At 48.3% G+C, this 12,905-nt stretch overlaps 1 protein-coding gene across 3 annotated transcripts in view; it reads right to left on the bottom strand.

Annotated features, from left to right (window-relative positions):
* The window catches only part of USP22 (ubiquitin specific peptidase 22), a 51,759-nt gene extending 47,264 nt beyond the window's left edge, over positions 1-4,495 (bottom strand). Inside the window, exon 1 of one of the 3 annotated variants that reach the window (XM_081965459.1) lies at positions 3,668-4,495. In XM_081965459.1, coding sequence (XP_081821585.1) covers positions 3,668-3,793 — 126 coding nt within the window. In that variant the 5' untranslated portion in view covers positions 3,794-4,495. The remainder of the gene's footprint in view (positions 1-3,667) is intronic. The other 2 variants (XM_081965461.1, XM_081965460.1) reach the window with 2 other exon arrangements.
* Positions 4,496-12,905: the final 8,410 nt, after the last annotated feature.

Below are 12,905 nucleotides of genomic sequence, written 5' to 3'. Positions count from 1 at the left end.
CTGTCTCACAGGGAGCAACCACATAAAATTTGTGCATTTTAAATAGTTGCTTATTTGGATTGTATTTTTTAACTATGGCTTCAGTTGTGGTAGTAGTAACCTATATGAATATACAACTATTCCCAATTCATACTACAAGCAAATCTATCAAAATAATTATTACCCTTAGATGGAATATTATTGTCAATATGCTAAAATGTTACCCTAAGAATATGCAGTAAACTAGCTGTTCTAATTGAAACATCTGAGAAAAAAAATCTTTTGAAAAACAGGCCAAGCATTATTATCTTCTCCTTGGATCAAGCATTGATTTTCTGAAGTACCAATCAGAGGCCTTTTTAGAGACAAAACATAGAGATAACCATGCAATGCATTTGTTCCAGATGTCAACCTCTTACATTTCTTAAAATCTGTGAAATCATGAAATCTTTATCACAGTGCATCGGCTGCCAATTTAAATTTGTAAATGCTTACTAAATATTACCAAGACAGGTCAAAATAAGAAGCAAATATTCTGAATGTTCTAGTCTAAGGTATTGTATATATGTAATCTCAAAATAGATTCTCTGACTCGTCAAAAAAAGATTGCTATTATCCATTCTGAGCACACTGCAGTTCTTGTCATGTAGTGACTTGCACTAACATTGGCGTGAACAAAAAAAAAAACTGAAGTGAAAGGCAACCTTCATTTTCCATAAAATAAAGAAGCAATGGATTAACAACTAAGACTGGCATACTGCATGGGGAAGAGAGAAGAACAATAGAAATAAAAAAGTAACACAATACAGTTAGCAGCCTTTCAAAAAAGGTAAGGCAAGAAGCAGTGTTGACAACCAAGTCAGAAATAAAAATTGACCCCTTCTGCCCCCTACAGTTTAGTTGGACGTTCAAGACACAAGACCCAGAAATAAAAATGGGAGGTTAATCCTGAACATCAAATGACACAATTTTTCACTTATTCACCATAGTAATTTGCTTTCCTTTGCCAGCACTGGTTTTAGAGTTTTCGCTACTGCATTTTACAAAAATCAATACTTCATACAACGGCTGTTCTATCGAATTTCTACATTATCTCCTCTCTCTGGAATTCTCAGTGCCTGAGTAGAGTGCTATCTTCAGCTTTCTCTCTCTCTCTCTTTACATTTGTGTACCAATTCAGATAAAAGCAATGGAGATCTTTCTGACAAAGCATGGCTCGAAAATTCATATCAAGACATTCAACAACAATATTAGATAGCAAGCCATCACAGAAGAAAATGCTTGTACGATTTACTTTTTCATCCCCAGTGCCAGAATTGTGAATGTCAAACTACCCAATTATTTTAAATGCTATAGGGGGGGAAACTAGCTGTTTTAACAGTTTACACATAAAGACACTTTACTGAAAGGCTTTGACACTTCAGATTGGAAGGAAGGATGTGCATGTATGGAAACCTCTAGTTAAAAAGCACCACCTAAAGAAAACTGGACAAAGGCCTTTCCCTTACCATATGCATTTGCTATCTGCAAGAAAAGGTGGGTATTTTCTAAAGAGGAATGGAGGCCATTTGAAGTTTTTAAAAATGGAACCCTGCTCTATGACCCTTCTCTCCTATTGTTCTGGATACGCAGAGTTATCTGCGAATTACTAATGGAAACTACTGTAACCTAAGCAGGGAGCAACTACCAAGGCCTCAATGTTATGATTTATGCCACATCTGGAGATATGCCTGCCCCACAAATATTTGCCCCATGGGCAGCCATAACCGCCTTATAAACCATTTTCCTGATATTACCAATGACATCCACGTGCAACCAACAATCCCCTCTAAAATTCTATCCTGCCCTACATTTCTTTAACTTGGCACATGGGAGCCTTTCAACTCTGACCTTGGCTTGGCTCCTTAAAAAAAAGGCCCTCATGTAAAAAACCAAGACTATATATCAGCATCATCTCCGCCTCCCCCTCACCCCCAGTAGCTGGGGTTTATTTTTTTATCCTGGGTGTATGAAGTGCTCCTTTTCCACATGGACACTTTTGTTGCATTCCCTGTGTTGTGTGTTATAGGGAAGGCCGACTCTGCAACCCACCCATTGAAGGAAAGGAGGGGAGGGGAGGGAGGAATCCCTGCATAAGGAGACCCCGTGTTATTACACGGTCCTTCCTTCCTGGTGCATCTTTTGAGGGCAATGTATGCGCTGAAACAGATCTCCTTTCTGCATTTCCCTTCTGACTTCCTCCGCCACCCACGGATCACGTTTCCCATCACCCACCCACGCTGACCGTGGACGCCCGGCCCTTTCAGAAACATCCCTGCTCGCTCGGCTAACGGCAGGAGAGCCGTTTCCACCTATTGTGTGGTGGGCAACCCCGGCCGGCTTCCTCCGGCGGCAGGGAAACAGGCAGCTCGAGCCGCGGCCGCTCCCCATAGAATGGACCAAGGAGCGGCGAGGACCCCCCCCCATTCCGACCGCGCCCCTTCCTCCGCCCGCCCGCTCTCGCCCACCCACCCAGGGGACATTGGGAGGGAGGGAATTGCCCAAAGCCCCTTCCCCTTGCAAGGGGGGAGGGGGAAGAGGAAAGGCCGGCTCCCTTTGGCCGAGCAGACCCTTTCCCCCCCCCCCCGGACAAAACTGGGCAGGCCGGGCGCGCTCTTTGGCCCCGGAGCTCCGGCTCTGCCCTCCCATTTTCCCTCCTCCTCCTCCTCTCCTCCTCCTCCAGGCGGGCTCTGCAGCCGCCCGATTCCGGGAAAGTCCGCCCGCAGGAGGAGGAAGAGGAGGCTGCCCCGCTTTTCTCCTCCCTCCTTGTCCCAAACCAGGAGGACTAGAAACCCCTCCGGGATGCTGGTGCTGCTGCAGGGATGTGGGAGGAGGGGGCGCCCCGCCCCTCGGGACCGGTCCAGTTGGGGAGGGGGCGAGGAGGAGGAAGAAGAGGCCGATCCCCTCTTCTTCCTCCGCCTCCCCTAAAAAAGGAGGACTAGAAACGCGTCTGCGGATGCTGCGGGGAAGGGGGCATGATCCCCCGGGACCGGTCCCTTTGGGGAGGGGGCCAGAAGGATGGGGCCCCAAAACCATGAGGACTAGAAACACGCTGCTGCTGCTGTGGGAGGGGAAGGGAGGGGATCGCCCCGCGGGACAGGCCCCTTAGGAGAGGAAGATGCCCCACGAGAACTAGAAACACGCCTGGACTACGGGGTGGGGGGGGTAGAAGCCTCCCTTGAGGAGGGGGCGAGGAAGAAGAGAAAACACCCCCTCCTCCCTGCCCCAAAACCATGAGGACTAGAATCTTGGGTCGCTGTTCCTGCGAGGAAGAGGAGGGAGCGGAGGAGGAAGATGCTCCTTGAGGACTAGCAACGCGGGGGGGGGGGGAAGAATAGATCGTTGCGCGGGACCAGCCCCCCCTCCCTAAACAATGAGGACTAGAAACACGCTTGGGTTGTTGTGGGAGGGGGGCGGCAGGCCCTTTAGGGGAGGGGGCCAGGAGGAAGGCAAAGATGATGCCACCTTGAGGACTAGAAACGCGCGGGTGGGGGCGGAGAAGAGGCGAGATCTCCCCGCGGGACCTCCTCCTTTCCTCCCCGCCCCAAAACCATGAGGACTAGGAACGCGCTGCTCCCTTCTGGGGAGGTCGGGGGGTGGTGGGGGTGGCCCCTCCTGCAGGGCGGGGGTCTCTCTCTCTCTCTCTCACCTTGCGCTTCCTGCTCTCGGCCGAGCCGCTCCAGACGAAGCACTGGTAGATCACCCGCAGGTTCTGCTTCCAGTTCTCCACCTTGAAGCCGGTCACATGGCAGCACCCGGCGGCCGGCGGACTCATCTCCGAGGCCCCCACATCAATCCCCCGCCCGCCCCGCCGATGCGGCTACGGCTGAGGCTCCTGAGGCGGCGGCGGCGGGAGGGGGCGGGCGAAGAAGGCGGCCGAGGAGGGGGATGCGCTCCTAATCCTCCTCCTCCCCCGGGAGGGGGGCCACTGCGGGCCGATCCCCCCCTTTTTTTCCTCCTCCTCCTCCTCCCGGGCGCGCTCCCTCAGGGCGGCGCGGCCGACTGCAGTGCCGGGGAGCGGCCGCCCGCCCGCTCGCTTCCTCCCTCACCGCCGCCGATTCGCCTCAACCCCGCCCCCGGCTGCTGCTGCTGCTGCTTCTTCTGCTGCCGCTCCTCCTGCCGCTGCCGCCGCCGCCGCTCCGAACAAAGCGACGACGACAGCGGCGGCGGCAGCGGCGGCGCCTCACAAAGCTGAGGGGAGAAATCGGCGGGCGAAGATTCTCCTCAGAGGGGAAGGAGAGGAGAGAATCTCCTGAGGAGAATCGCCGCCGGGTCGCGCGCTGCTGCTACCTCATGGAGGCCTCGGGGGAAGCGGCGGCGGCGGCGGCGCTGAGGGAGAAGGGGAAGAAGGAGCCCTGGCAGCCGCGCCGCCGGGCGAGGAGGGGTGTGTGTGCTCTTGTCGCCGCCGCTGCCGCCGCCGCCGCCTCCTCCTCTTCTCCTTCTACCGCCGCTTCCCCCCCTCCCTCACCCCGGCTCGCCTGTCTCTTTAAATCCCGCCGCCGCCGCCGCGCGTGCTCTCCCCCCTCCCTCCCGGCTACCCCCGCGCCGCCCTGAAATGAGCCCGTCCTCGGTAGAGAGAGCGCGCGCGCGCGGCAGGCTCCTCTCTAGCGCCGCTGCCGCCGCCGCCGGACCCTAGCGGGACAAACCAATTGGGAAAGAATCGGGGGGGGAGAGGGAGGTTGGAAGAGAGAGAGAAGTAAGGTAAGGAGGAGGGTGGGAGGAAGGAGTGGAAAGGGGGGGTGGGGGAAAGCTAGAGAGAGGAGGGAGGAAGGAAGGGAAGGAGGAAAAAAAAAAGGAGGCCGGCTTTGCCTGACTTAAGCCCTAGGAGGGCCTCGGATTGGCGGCGCGAGGCGTACGTCCCGTCCCTCGGCCGCTTCTCATTGGCGGGCGCCGCCTTCCCTTAACAGCGGGATGGCGAGGAGAGGCCCGCCCTCTCCGCCGCCTTTGATTGACAAAGGAAGTTCTGGCGACTGGGGGAAAGAGAGAGAGGAGGATGGCGCCGATTGGCGGGGTGACCCGCCGCTCTTGTGATCCGCGGCAGAGGATTGGCTGGGGGGAGGGTCACGGGGGTTAAGCACCGCCCCCTCGAGATGACCAGACCAGACGGGAGGGGGCGAGCCAGCCAGTCAGCCGGTGGGCAGGGCTGCTGTCATATCCGCTGTTGGAGGCTCTGCAGCCTCTCCGTTTCCCCCCAGCGATTGCCTGCAAGGAGGGCGGAGCTGCCTAGATGCTGCTCCGTTGCCTTGCCCAGCCGGAATCCTTCCTCTTGCAAAGCCCATTCCCTTTGCAAAGCCCATTCCTCTTGCAGCACCGTTGCACACGTGCAACTCCCGGGCTGCCTTCACACGACCCGTCGAATAGGACAGCCTGTTGCGCCCAGCCGGTCCTGAGAATGCAGCCAAGAAAAAAGGATCCGTGTCGGGCAAAGAGACTAATATTAAAGTTCAATCGTGGCTCAATGTAATGTGAGAAAGCACTTTTCCTTGCTATCCACCCCCCAAAGGCAACAACATCCTTTCCCTGTCTTGGTTTCCCCTTGGGGAATTCCCCGGGCCATTTTCAGAGTTTGGAGAAGAGCAACTAAGGTGATTGAAGGCCTGGAGGCTGAAGAACCGCTTTAGGATTTGGGTTTGGCTAGTCCAGGGGTCAGCAACCTAGCGGCTCTGGAGCTGCAGGTGGCTCTTTCATCTCTCTGCTGCGGCTCCGTGTCACTCAAAATACACGTCTCAACAACCACCAATGTGCAACACTCGTGGGCATGCGATTCATTGAGCTTTTTGACCCCCGGTAGACCAACCATGGATAAATCCAAGAAAAGAAAAGTTTCAGAAGCAAACAGAACATTTAATTCAACTACATATGCTAGTTTTGTAGCTGCTCAGGAAATACTTGGACACCAGAAAGGTTTTTTGTTTTCTGTGGGAACCGGGTCCAAATGGCTCTTGAGTGTTTAAGGTTGCCGACCCTTGGGCTAGAAAAAAGAATTAGGGATGACATGAGCGCTTTATTCCAGTATTTGAAGCGCTGCCACAAAGATCGGGATTAAATTATTCTCCAAAGCACCTGAAGGCAGGACAAGAAACAATGGTTTGAAATTAACCAAAGAGAAGCAACCCCGGAATAAAGGAGAAACTTCCTAACAGTGAGGACAATTGGCCAGTGGAATAGCTTGCCACCAGGAATTATGCCACCTTCATCCCTGGAGGTTTTTAAGAAGAATCTAGACAGTCTTATCTGAAATGGTATTCATTCTCCTGCTTCAGCAGAAGGCTGGACTAGAAGACCTCTAACGTCTCTTCCAGCTCAAGTCTATTCTTACGGGACTCCAGTAGATTAATGCAGGTTTTGCCCCCACCCCCCTCAAATTGGGATTTCAAGGTATCTTTGGCTTCAGCTCCCCTAGGCTTTAATTTCAAAGGCCAGAGATCAGAAGATCAAATATAGACTCACCGGGAATCCTTGACAGTCATCCTCATTTAACAACCACGTGGCGAGAAAAACCGTAAAACGGGGCAAAAGTCACCCAACCAATTTCTCGCTTAGCAACATAAATGTTGGGCTCGGTTGTAGTCATAAGAACGAGAACAGGTTGTAATTATCATCGGTGGGGCAAGCAGCCCCAAGAGGACAGCTCTTAAGTTATTCAGGGGAAAGAATGTGGTTAAACAAGCAACTGAACTCCAAGCCCCCTCCCCCCTCCTGTGCCCAGCTATCACGTTACACACCTGGGCAGAGTCTATTCCCCTTCCCACCTCCTTGGGGAGGCTAACACAACCACACCACACGGTAATATGACAAGCCTTAATTCCCAGCATTTAAATCATTAGCTTCCTGGATTTTCTGGGTCTCCCCAAGCAAGGCCATTAAGGAGGTGGTAATGGATATTTAGATGCCAGCTGCCTGTGAATGAACATAGGCTTTGTGTGGCCTTGGGGAAGTGCCGGGATTCGCACGCTGTTGGGCTCCAGTCTCCATTGGATTACATTTCTGTAATGCACCTAATATCTGAAAACCATGGCTTGAAGCTCAACACCTCCAAAACAAAACATCCTGGTCTTCAGCAAACAACCCATGAATTGACCACTGAGAAATTCGGAAGGAATACCACTTAGAAAAAAGTTGAAAGGATCACGTACCTCGGTTTTAATTGATACGAAAGCTGGGACGTGATCAGCGAAGTCAAGACAAGGACAGAGAAAGCTCGCGCCCCGTTCTTCAAAGTGGAAAAGGTCTACTGGAGGCACGACATAAGCCTAAGACCGAAAATCGGGCTTGTCAGATGCTGCATCTTTTCCATCCTGCTCTACGGAGTAGACAGTTGGTCTCGGATAGAAAACCAATTGAGCAGACTAGAAGCATTTGAAATGTGGATAGACAGGCGGCTGTTACGTATAAGCCGGGTTGACAAAATCGCAAATGAGGAGGGGATAAGCCGCCTGGGGAAAGCAAAAGGAGATCACTAAAGCCATTAAAAAGCAGAATATTTTGGACAGGGGGTGCCACACCCAGAAAAATACGCCCTCCTTCCCTTCGTCATCCTCCATGGAAAGACTGAAGGCCAAGGAGGTCCAGGCAGAAGAAGAACAGGGTGGCTTCAAAATCTAAGGGACCCGTTTGGGCAAAACTCAACAGGACTTTTTAGTGCGGCTGTTGATAAAAATAGGATCACCAACATGATCGCCAATATCTGATGATGGATATGGCAGAAAAGAAGAAGAGGAGAGGAAGAAGAAGAGGAAGAAGAAGAAGAGGAGGAGGAAGAAGGAGAATCATCCCCGGGCTTACAACAGTTCATTTCGTGACTGTTCAAAGTTAAAAGTGACGTATGACCATTTTTTCACAGTTACAACCTTTGCAGCATTCCCGTGATCAAAATTAAAATGCTTGGCAATTGGTTCATACTTGTGACCGTTGCTGTGTCCCCAGGTCATCCACTTGGCTTGGGACACTAAATTAAGCCGTTGCCTAATCCTGGTTTATTGAATAAGCCCCAAATGTCTAGAATTGTAACGTATCACTAAACGTCAACTATAGTTTCTTAAAGCCACCCAGAATCCCGCCAACATTGAGACTGGCGGATGGGGAGATACAAATTTAATAAATAAAATAACCTATGTAGGGTTGAATTTGTACATCAGCAAAAACAAGCCATAGTGCATTTTGACTTTATTACCAGCAGGTACATGGTGGCTCAGTGGCTAAGACCCTGACCTTGTCAATCAGAAAAATTGGCAGCTCGGTGGTTCGAATCCCTGGTGCCGTGTAATGGAGTGAGCTCCCACGACTTGTCCCAGCTCCGGCCAACCTAACAGTTCGAAAGCATGTAAAAAATGCAAGTAGAAAAAATAGGAACCACCTTTGGTGGGAAGGGAACAGCGTTCCGTGCACCTTCGGCATTGAGTCATGCCAGCCACATGACCACGGAGACGTCTTCGGACAGCGCTGGCTCTATGGCTTTGAAACGGAGATGAGCAGCATCTTCCAGAACGACTAGCACAAATGTGCGAGGGGAACCTTTATCTTTAGTTTTAGGCCCAAATATGCAGGTAATAACCTTGATGAGGTATTATCCTCATTTTGGGAGGCTGAGGCTGTGTGATTTCCCCCTTTCCTTCCTTTTGGACTGGAGAGAAAAAAAATATTCCCTTTGCCGGTCTCCAGATCGTGGAATAGCAGATGGCAGGAGTCTTTCAACCCGGGAGTGGAAAAAAATCAATGTTGAGCAAAGAGGAAGATGTTTGCAAAGCAGGAAGGCAGCCTGACCTTGAGAAAGGGGTGAGTGGGTGGGCTTTGTGAATTTCCAAGACCTGACACCATCAATAGGAAGTATGGTGGTGGGTTCTTTTTGGTTTGTTTTTAATCCTTGCAGGTTCTCTCTCCCTCTCCCTCTCCCCCCGCCCTCTCTCTGTGTTTTCAGACATGGGAAACATGGAGAAAATTCAGTTCTTCTTCACTGCAGCAATCCAGCAAGCCCAGAGCCTTAAAAAGCAAGCTGATGATGGGTGTGAACAACTGTGGGTGAGCTGCTAATTCAGCCGGGTAGCCAAAGACGCTCCCTTTGTTTTCCTCTCCAGCATCAGTAAGTATTTTTTTCTTCCCTCCCTTCCCAAACATAAAAAGAGAGAGAAAGAGAGGGAGAAGCAGATAAGGAAAGGACACCTGAACAGCTATGTCTGTTTCTCGTGGTGGTTCAATTTTATTTATTTATTTTTAGGCGCATTGGGGGGGAAGAAACAGCTGCACCAACGTATGGATCAACAGAGACATCTACTGGCAAATGTAGGGACTGAGCCTTGGTTAATGTTAGTTGCAAAGTCGTGTCCCACCATCGCGACCTATGGACCACGTTCCTCCAGGCCTTCCTGTCCTCTACCATCCCCGGGAATCCGTTTAAGCTCACACCTGCTGCTTCGGTAACTCCATCCAGCCACCTCTTTCTCTACCGTCCCCTTCTTCTTTTGCCCTCCATCATTCCCAGCATGAAGCTCTTCTCCAGGGAGTCCTTCCTTCCCATTAAGTGGCCAAAGTCTTTGAGTTTCCTCTTCAGGATCTGGCCTTCTGAAGAGCAGCCAGGGTGGATCTCCTCTAGGACTGATCGGTTGGATCGCCTTGAGTCTCCAAGGGACTCAATGCAGGAGTCTTCTCCAGCACCAGAGTTCAAAGGTTAATAAGGCTCTGCAAAGAAGCCATTGCAATAAATACAAAATGAACACATGAAACAATGGGAAATGGATTTTTCCCCCCCTGGCCCTTGCGGGGGGGGGGGGAGACACAAATGGGTTTGACAACATGAACCATTCTTAGGTTTGGTGGGCATTGCAAACCAGCTCTGGGGGGATACGGGGATGGGTTTAATGGGGAGAGAAACTTCTACCGATTTGATTAGCAACTTCTTCTATTCTCATGGAATGATAAAGGACCTTTGATAAAGAGGAAGCTGTGCTGTCCAAGGTTCTGGACAAGAGATGGGATGGTTTTAGATCCAGATCCTAGTCCTTCCCTTGTCAACCAGCCAAGTCCTCATTGCATGACTTTGGAGAAACCTGCCTTGATCCATTGGAACGGGAGTGGGGGGGCTAATATATTCAAATATCTAAGCAGGAGGAGGCATGCTCTATGCACTGCTTTGACCAGGGGGTGTTTAACAAATATGGCAGTCATAACACCTTGGCTGACTGGGGAACTCTGGGAGTTGGAGTCCAAAAATCATAAAGTTGCCAAGGTTGAGAAAAACACTGAAACAGTAAACCCATTGACTTACCTCTGCGAAGATTAATGTAGTGATTGCCTCTTGCTCCATGTTAACTTTGCCTAATAGTCCATGGCTTTATCCAGTGGTGGATAAAGCAACAACCGGTTCGATGATCATGTGCACAGTTTTAACAAAACTTACCTTTCACGTTACTTTCTGGGGTGTAACACAGCTGAGGTGCAGCAATCAATTGAGAGGCTATAGTAAGTTACGCGTGGGGGTGGCAGGCATTTGCTCCCCAGTGATCGTCAGAGCTACTAATTCATCCGAATCGGCTGAATCTCACCTCTGGCTTTATCATATACTTGAAACTAAATCTATGCTTAGTTGAAATCCAGGCATCTGTTTTGCGAAATAAGGCTTAATGCAACCCACAATCTTTCCCAGAGAAAATTCTCTTCTGTTCCTGCTTCATGTAGCAGAGAAGAAATTTGCGATTAAATCCAAACCTGCTCAGCTTCTGTCAACTGAGCTCAATGAGGGATGAATAATGAGAAATATAATCTAGCAATATTGGAAGGTGCATAGGGTCTTCCATGCAAAGAATCATTTTGCGCTTCTCTATTTGGCCAGATTTTTCTCCCCTCTTTCTAATGTAAGCTTAATAATATATTTGGTCAGAGAGAGGTTGAGATTCCAGCAAGTTTTAATATTGTTTTCACTCAGAGTTGTGGAGATAAACGATACCTAAAACAAGGTGTAAATATTAAAAGTATCCTGCAAGTTCAGCTGGTTAATTTCATGATCTCTTCATTCGTTCATAAATAAAGCCATAGCGTGGCTTTTATTTGTAAATAAATAAAAATGGTTTTGCCAATTATCTTAAGAATTTTATTTCAGCTTCGAAGTCTCTTTTCTGAATTAGAAGGTAAACAGTTAAACTTTGAATTAAGTATTGCTGTCTGGTTTTTATCACAGTCCAAAGAAATCAGTGTGCCTTAATCGCATTTTGTACAATATAAATCCAACCTATGGATAAGAAAGTACAGGATAAGTTTTAAAAGCTTATCACCTTCAAATTTCTTCATGCATTTCTTTCCTTTCTAGTTTTGTAATGCTTCAAAACAGCCAAGTTGTGTGAATGGTTTTAGATTTAACTCAAATATTGGACAATTAAGGCTGAACAGCTACCTATTCCTTGAAGTTGATTCTTTAAAAAAAGTGCAGAGCGGTTTGCCAGTATATTCTCAATTACTGTGTGTTGTCTAGCGGTCTTATTTTAAACGGTGAACACCAGTGGAATTAATGCTTCCCTCCTGGGCTAGTGCTAAAAGAGCAGCAATAAGGAGCATCCTGTTGGGGGGGAAACATCCCTTAGGGGGCATAGCAGATTTTTATTGACAGGCAGATGGCAATGGTGTGTAGGGACAGAAGCTTTTGTGAAGCAAAGCACCACAGCAGATGTTGGTAGGAAGGTGAGAATAGAAGAGAAAATAGTCTGGGATTTTTTTTCAAACTTTTAAGTTTTGCAATTTTAAGATGAATGGACTTCAGTTCCTAGAATTCAACTCCTGGCTAGGTCTTTTGTAGTCAATTATACACAACCCAGTCTTTATTTAAAAACCCATTTTAATCAACATCACAATACATGTCTACTTTCAAAATACAATTTTAAAAAGAAGATTGTTCATTTGCCTTTCTTTTACAAATACTATGTGAATTCTTAGTGGGATTTCTCTCAGGTTGAATAGATAAAAATATATTTGTTTCTTCCCACTTTTTATTATGTTATTACTAAATCTTAGTAACTATTCTTTTGTATGCTGATGTTTGCGTAACAAGTTTACACATTACTGCATTAACATTAAATAACTTAGAACATTGAGAATAGGGGGAAAATCAATCAATGTCACTATTTAGCATTGCCACACGCACACGGAAAAAGTACACAAAGCAAATTTAACAAGAATTAATTATTGTACTTCGAAGCTATATATATTAAAAACTTTCCCTGAAAATCACAATGGAAAAACAAAAGATTAATATTACAGACCTAAAGAATTGAGTCAATTCCTGGTACTATATATAGACAAATCCAGTTTTCCTGCGATACATAGAAACAGTTCCATTGTTTTCCTACAGAGCAATTTTCTGCTTCCAAATATAGCCAGCTGATCTAGGAACTATGTTCAGGGCCAAAAATTCATTTTAAGAAACCCTCATCAACAAAATATTATGCAAGAAAATGCTTTTTCCTTGAAAAGAATGACTAAAAGATTCAGGCGAAAACTCTGTAAGAGTATTATTATGGGTAATTGAGAAAAAAAACCCTCTTAAATCCTCAACTGGCCCTTCCCTATTCAAGTTTCATGAAATGTCACTCCGGCTTTTTCACTGCTTATCTCCCTTGCTGACCTAAAAAAAATCTAATTTTATCTTATTTTTTCCCTTTCCTTGGACTCTTAAGATTCCAAAAATGAGATAAAATACGATTTTTCTCTAAGGCTTAGAGGGATTGCTGGGTCGGAACTCTAAGCCAGGCGGAACGCTATTCCTACGGTCAAAGTTTCCGGAAAGAACGTAAAGGCAACTGGACCACCTATTGCATCGATTGCTTCGGGGCGTCCGACCTCGCGCCGTCGCTGATTGGCTGTTGGCCCGATAGCTCCGCCCGGCGTCTGGTTTGAAACGGTGC

Source organism: Natrix helvetica (assembly GCF_964273705.1).
Source record: "Natrix helvetica genome assembly, chromosome: 13".
NCBI classification, from domain to species: Eukaryota; Metazoa; Chordata; class Lepidosauria; order Squamata; family Natricidae; genus Natrix; species Natrix helvetica.
This window is presented reverse-complemented; position numbering and strand designations above follow the sequence as displayed.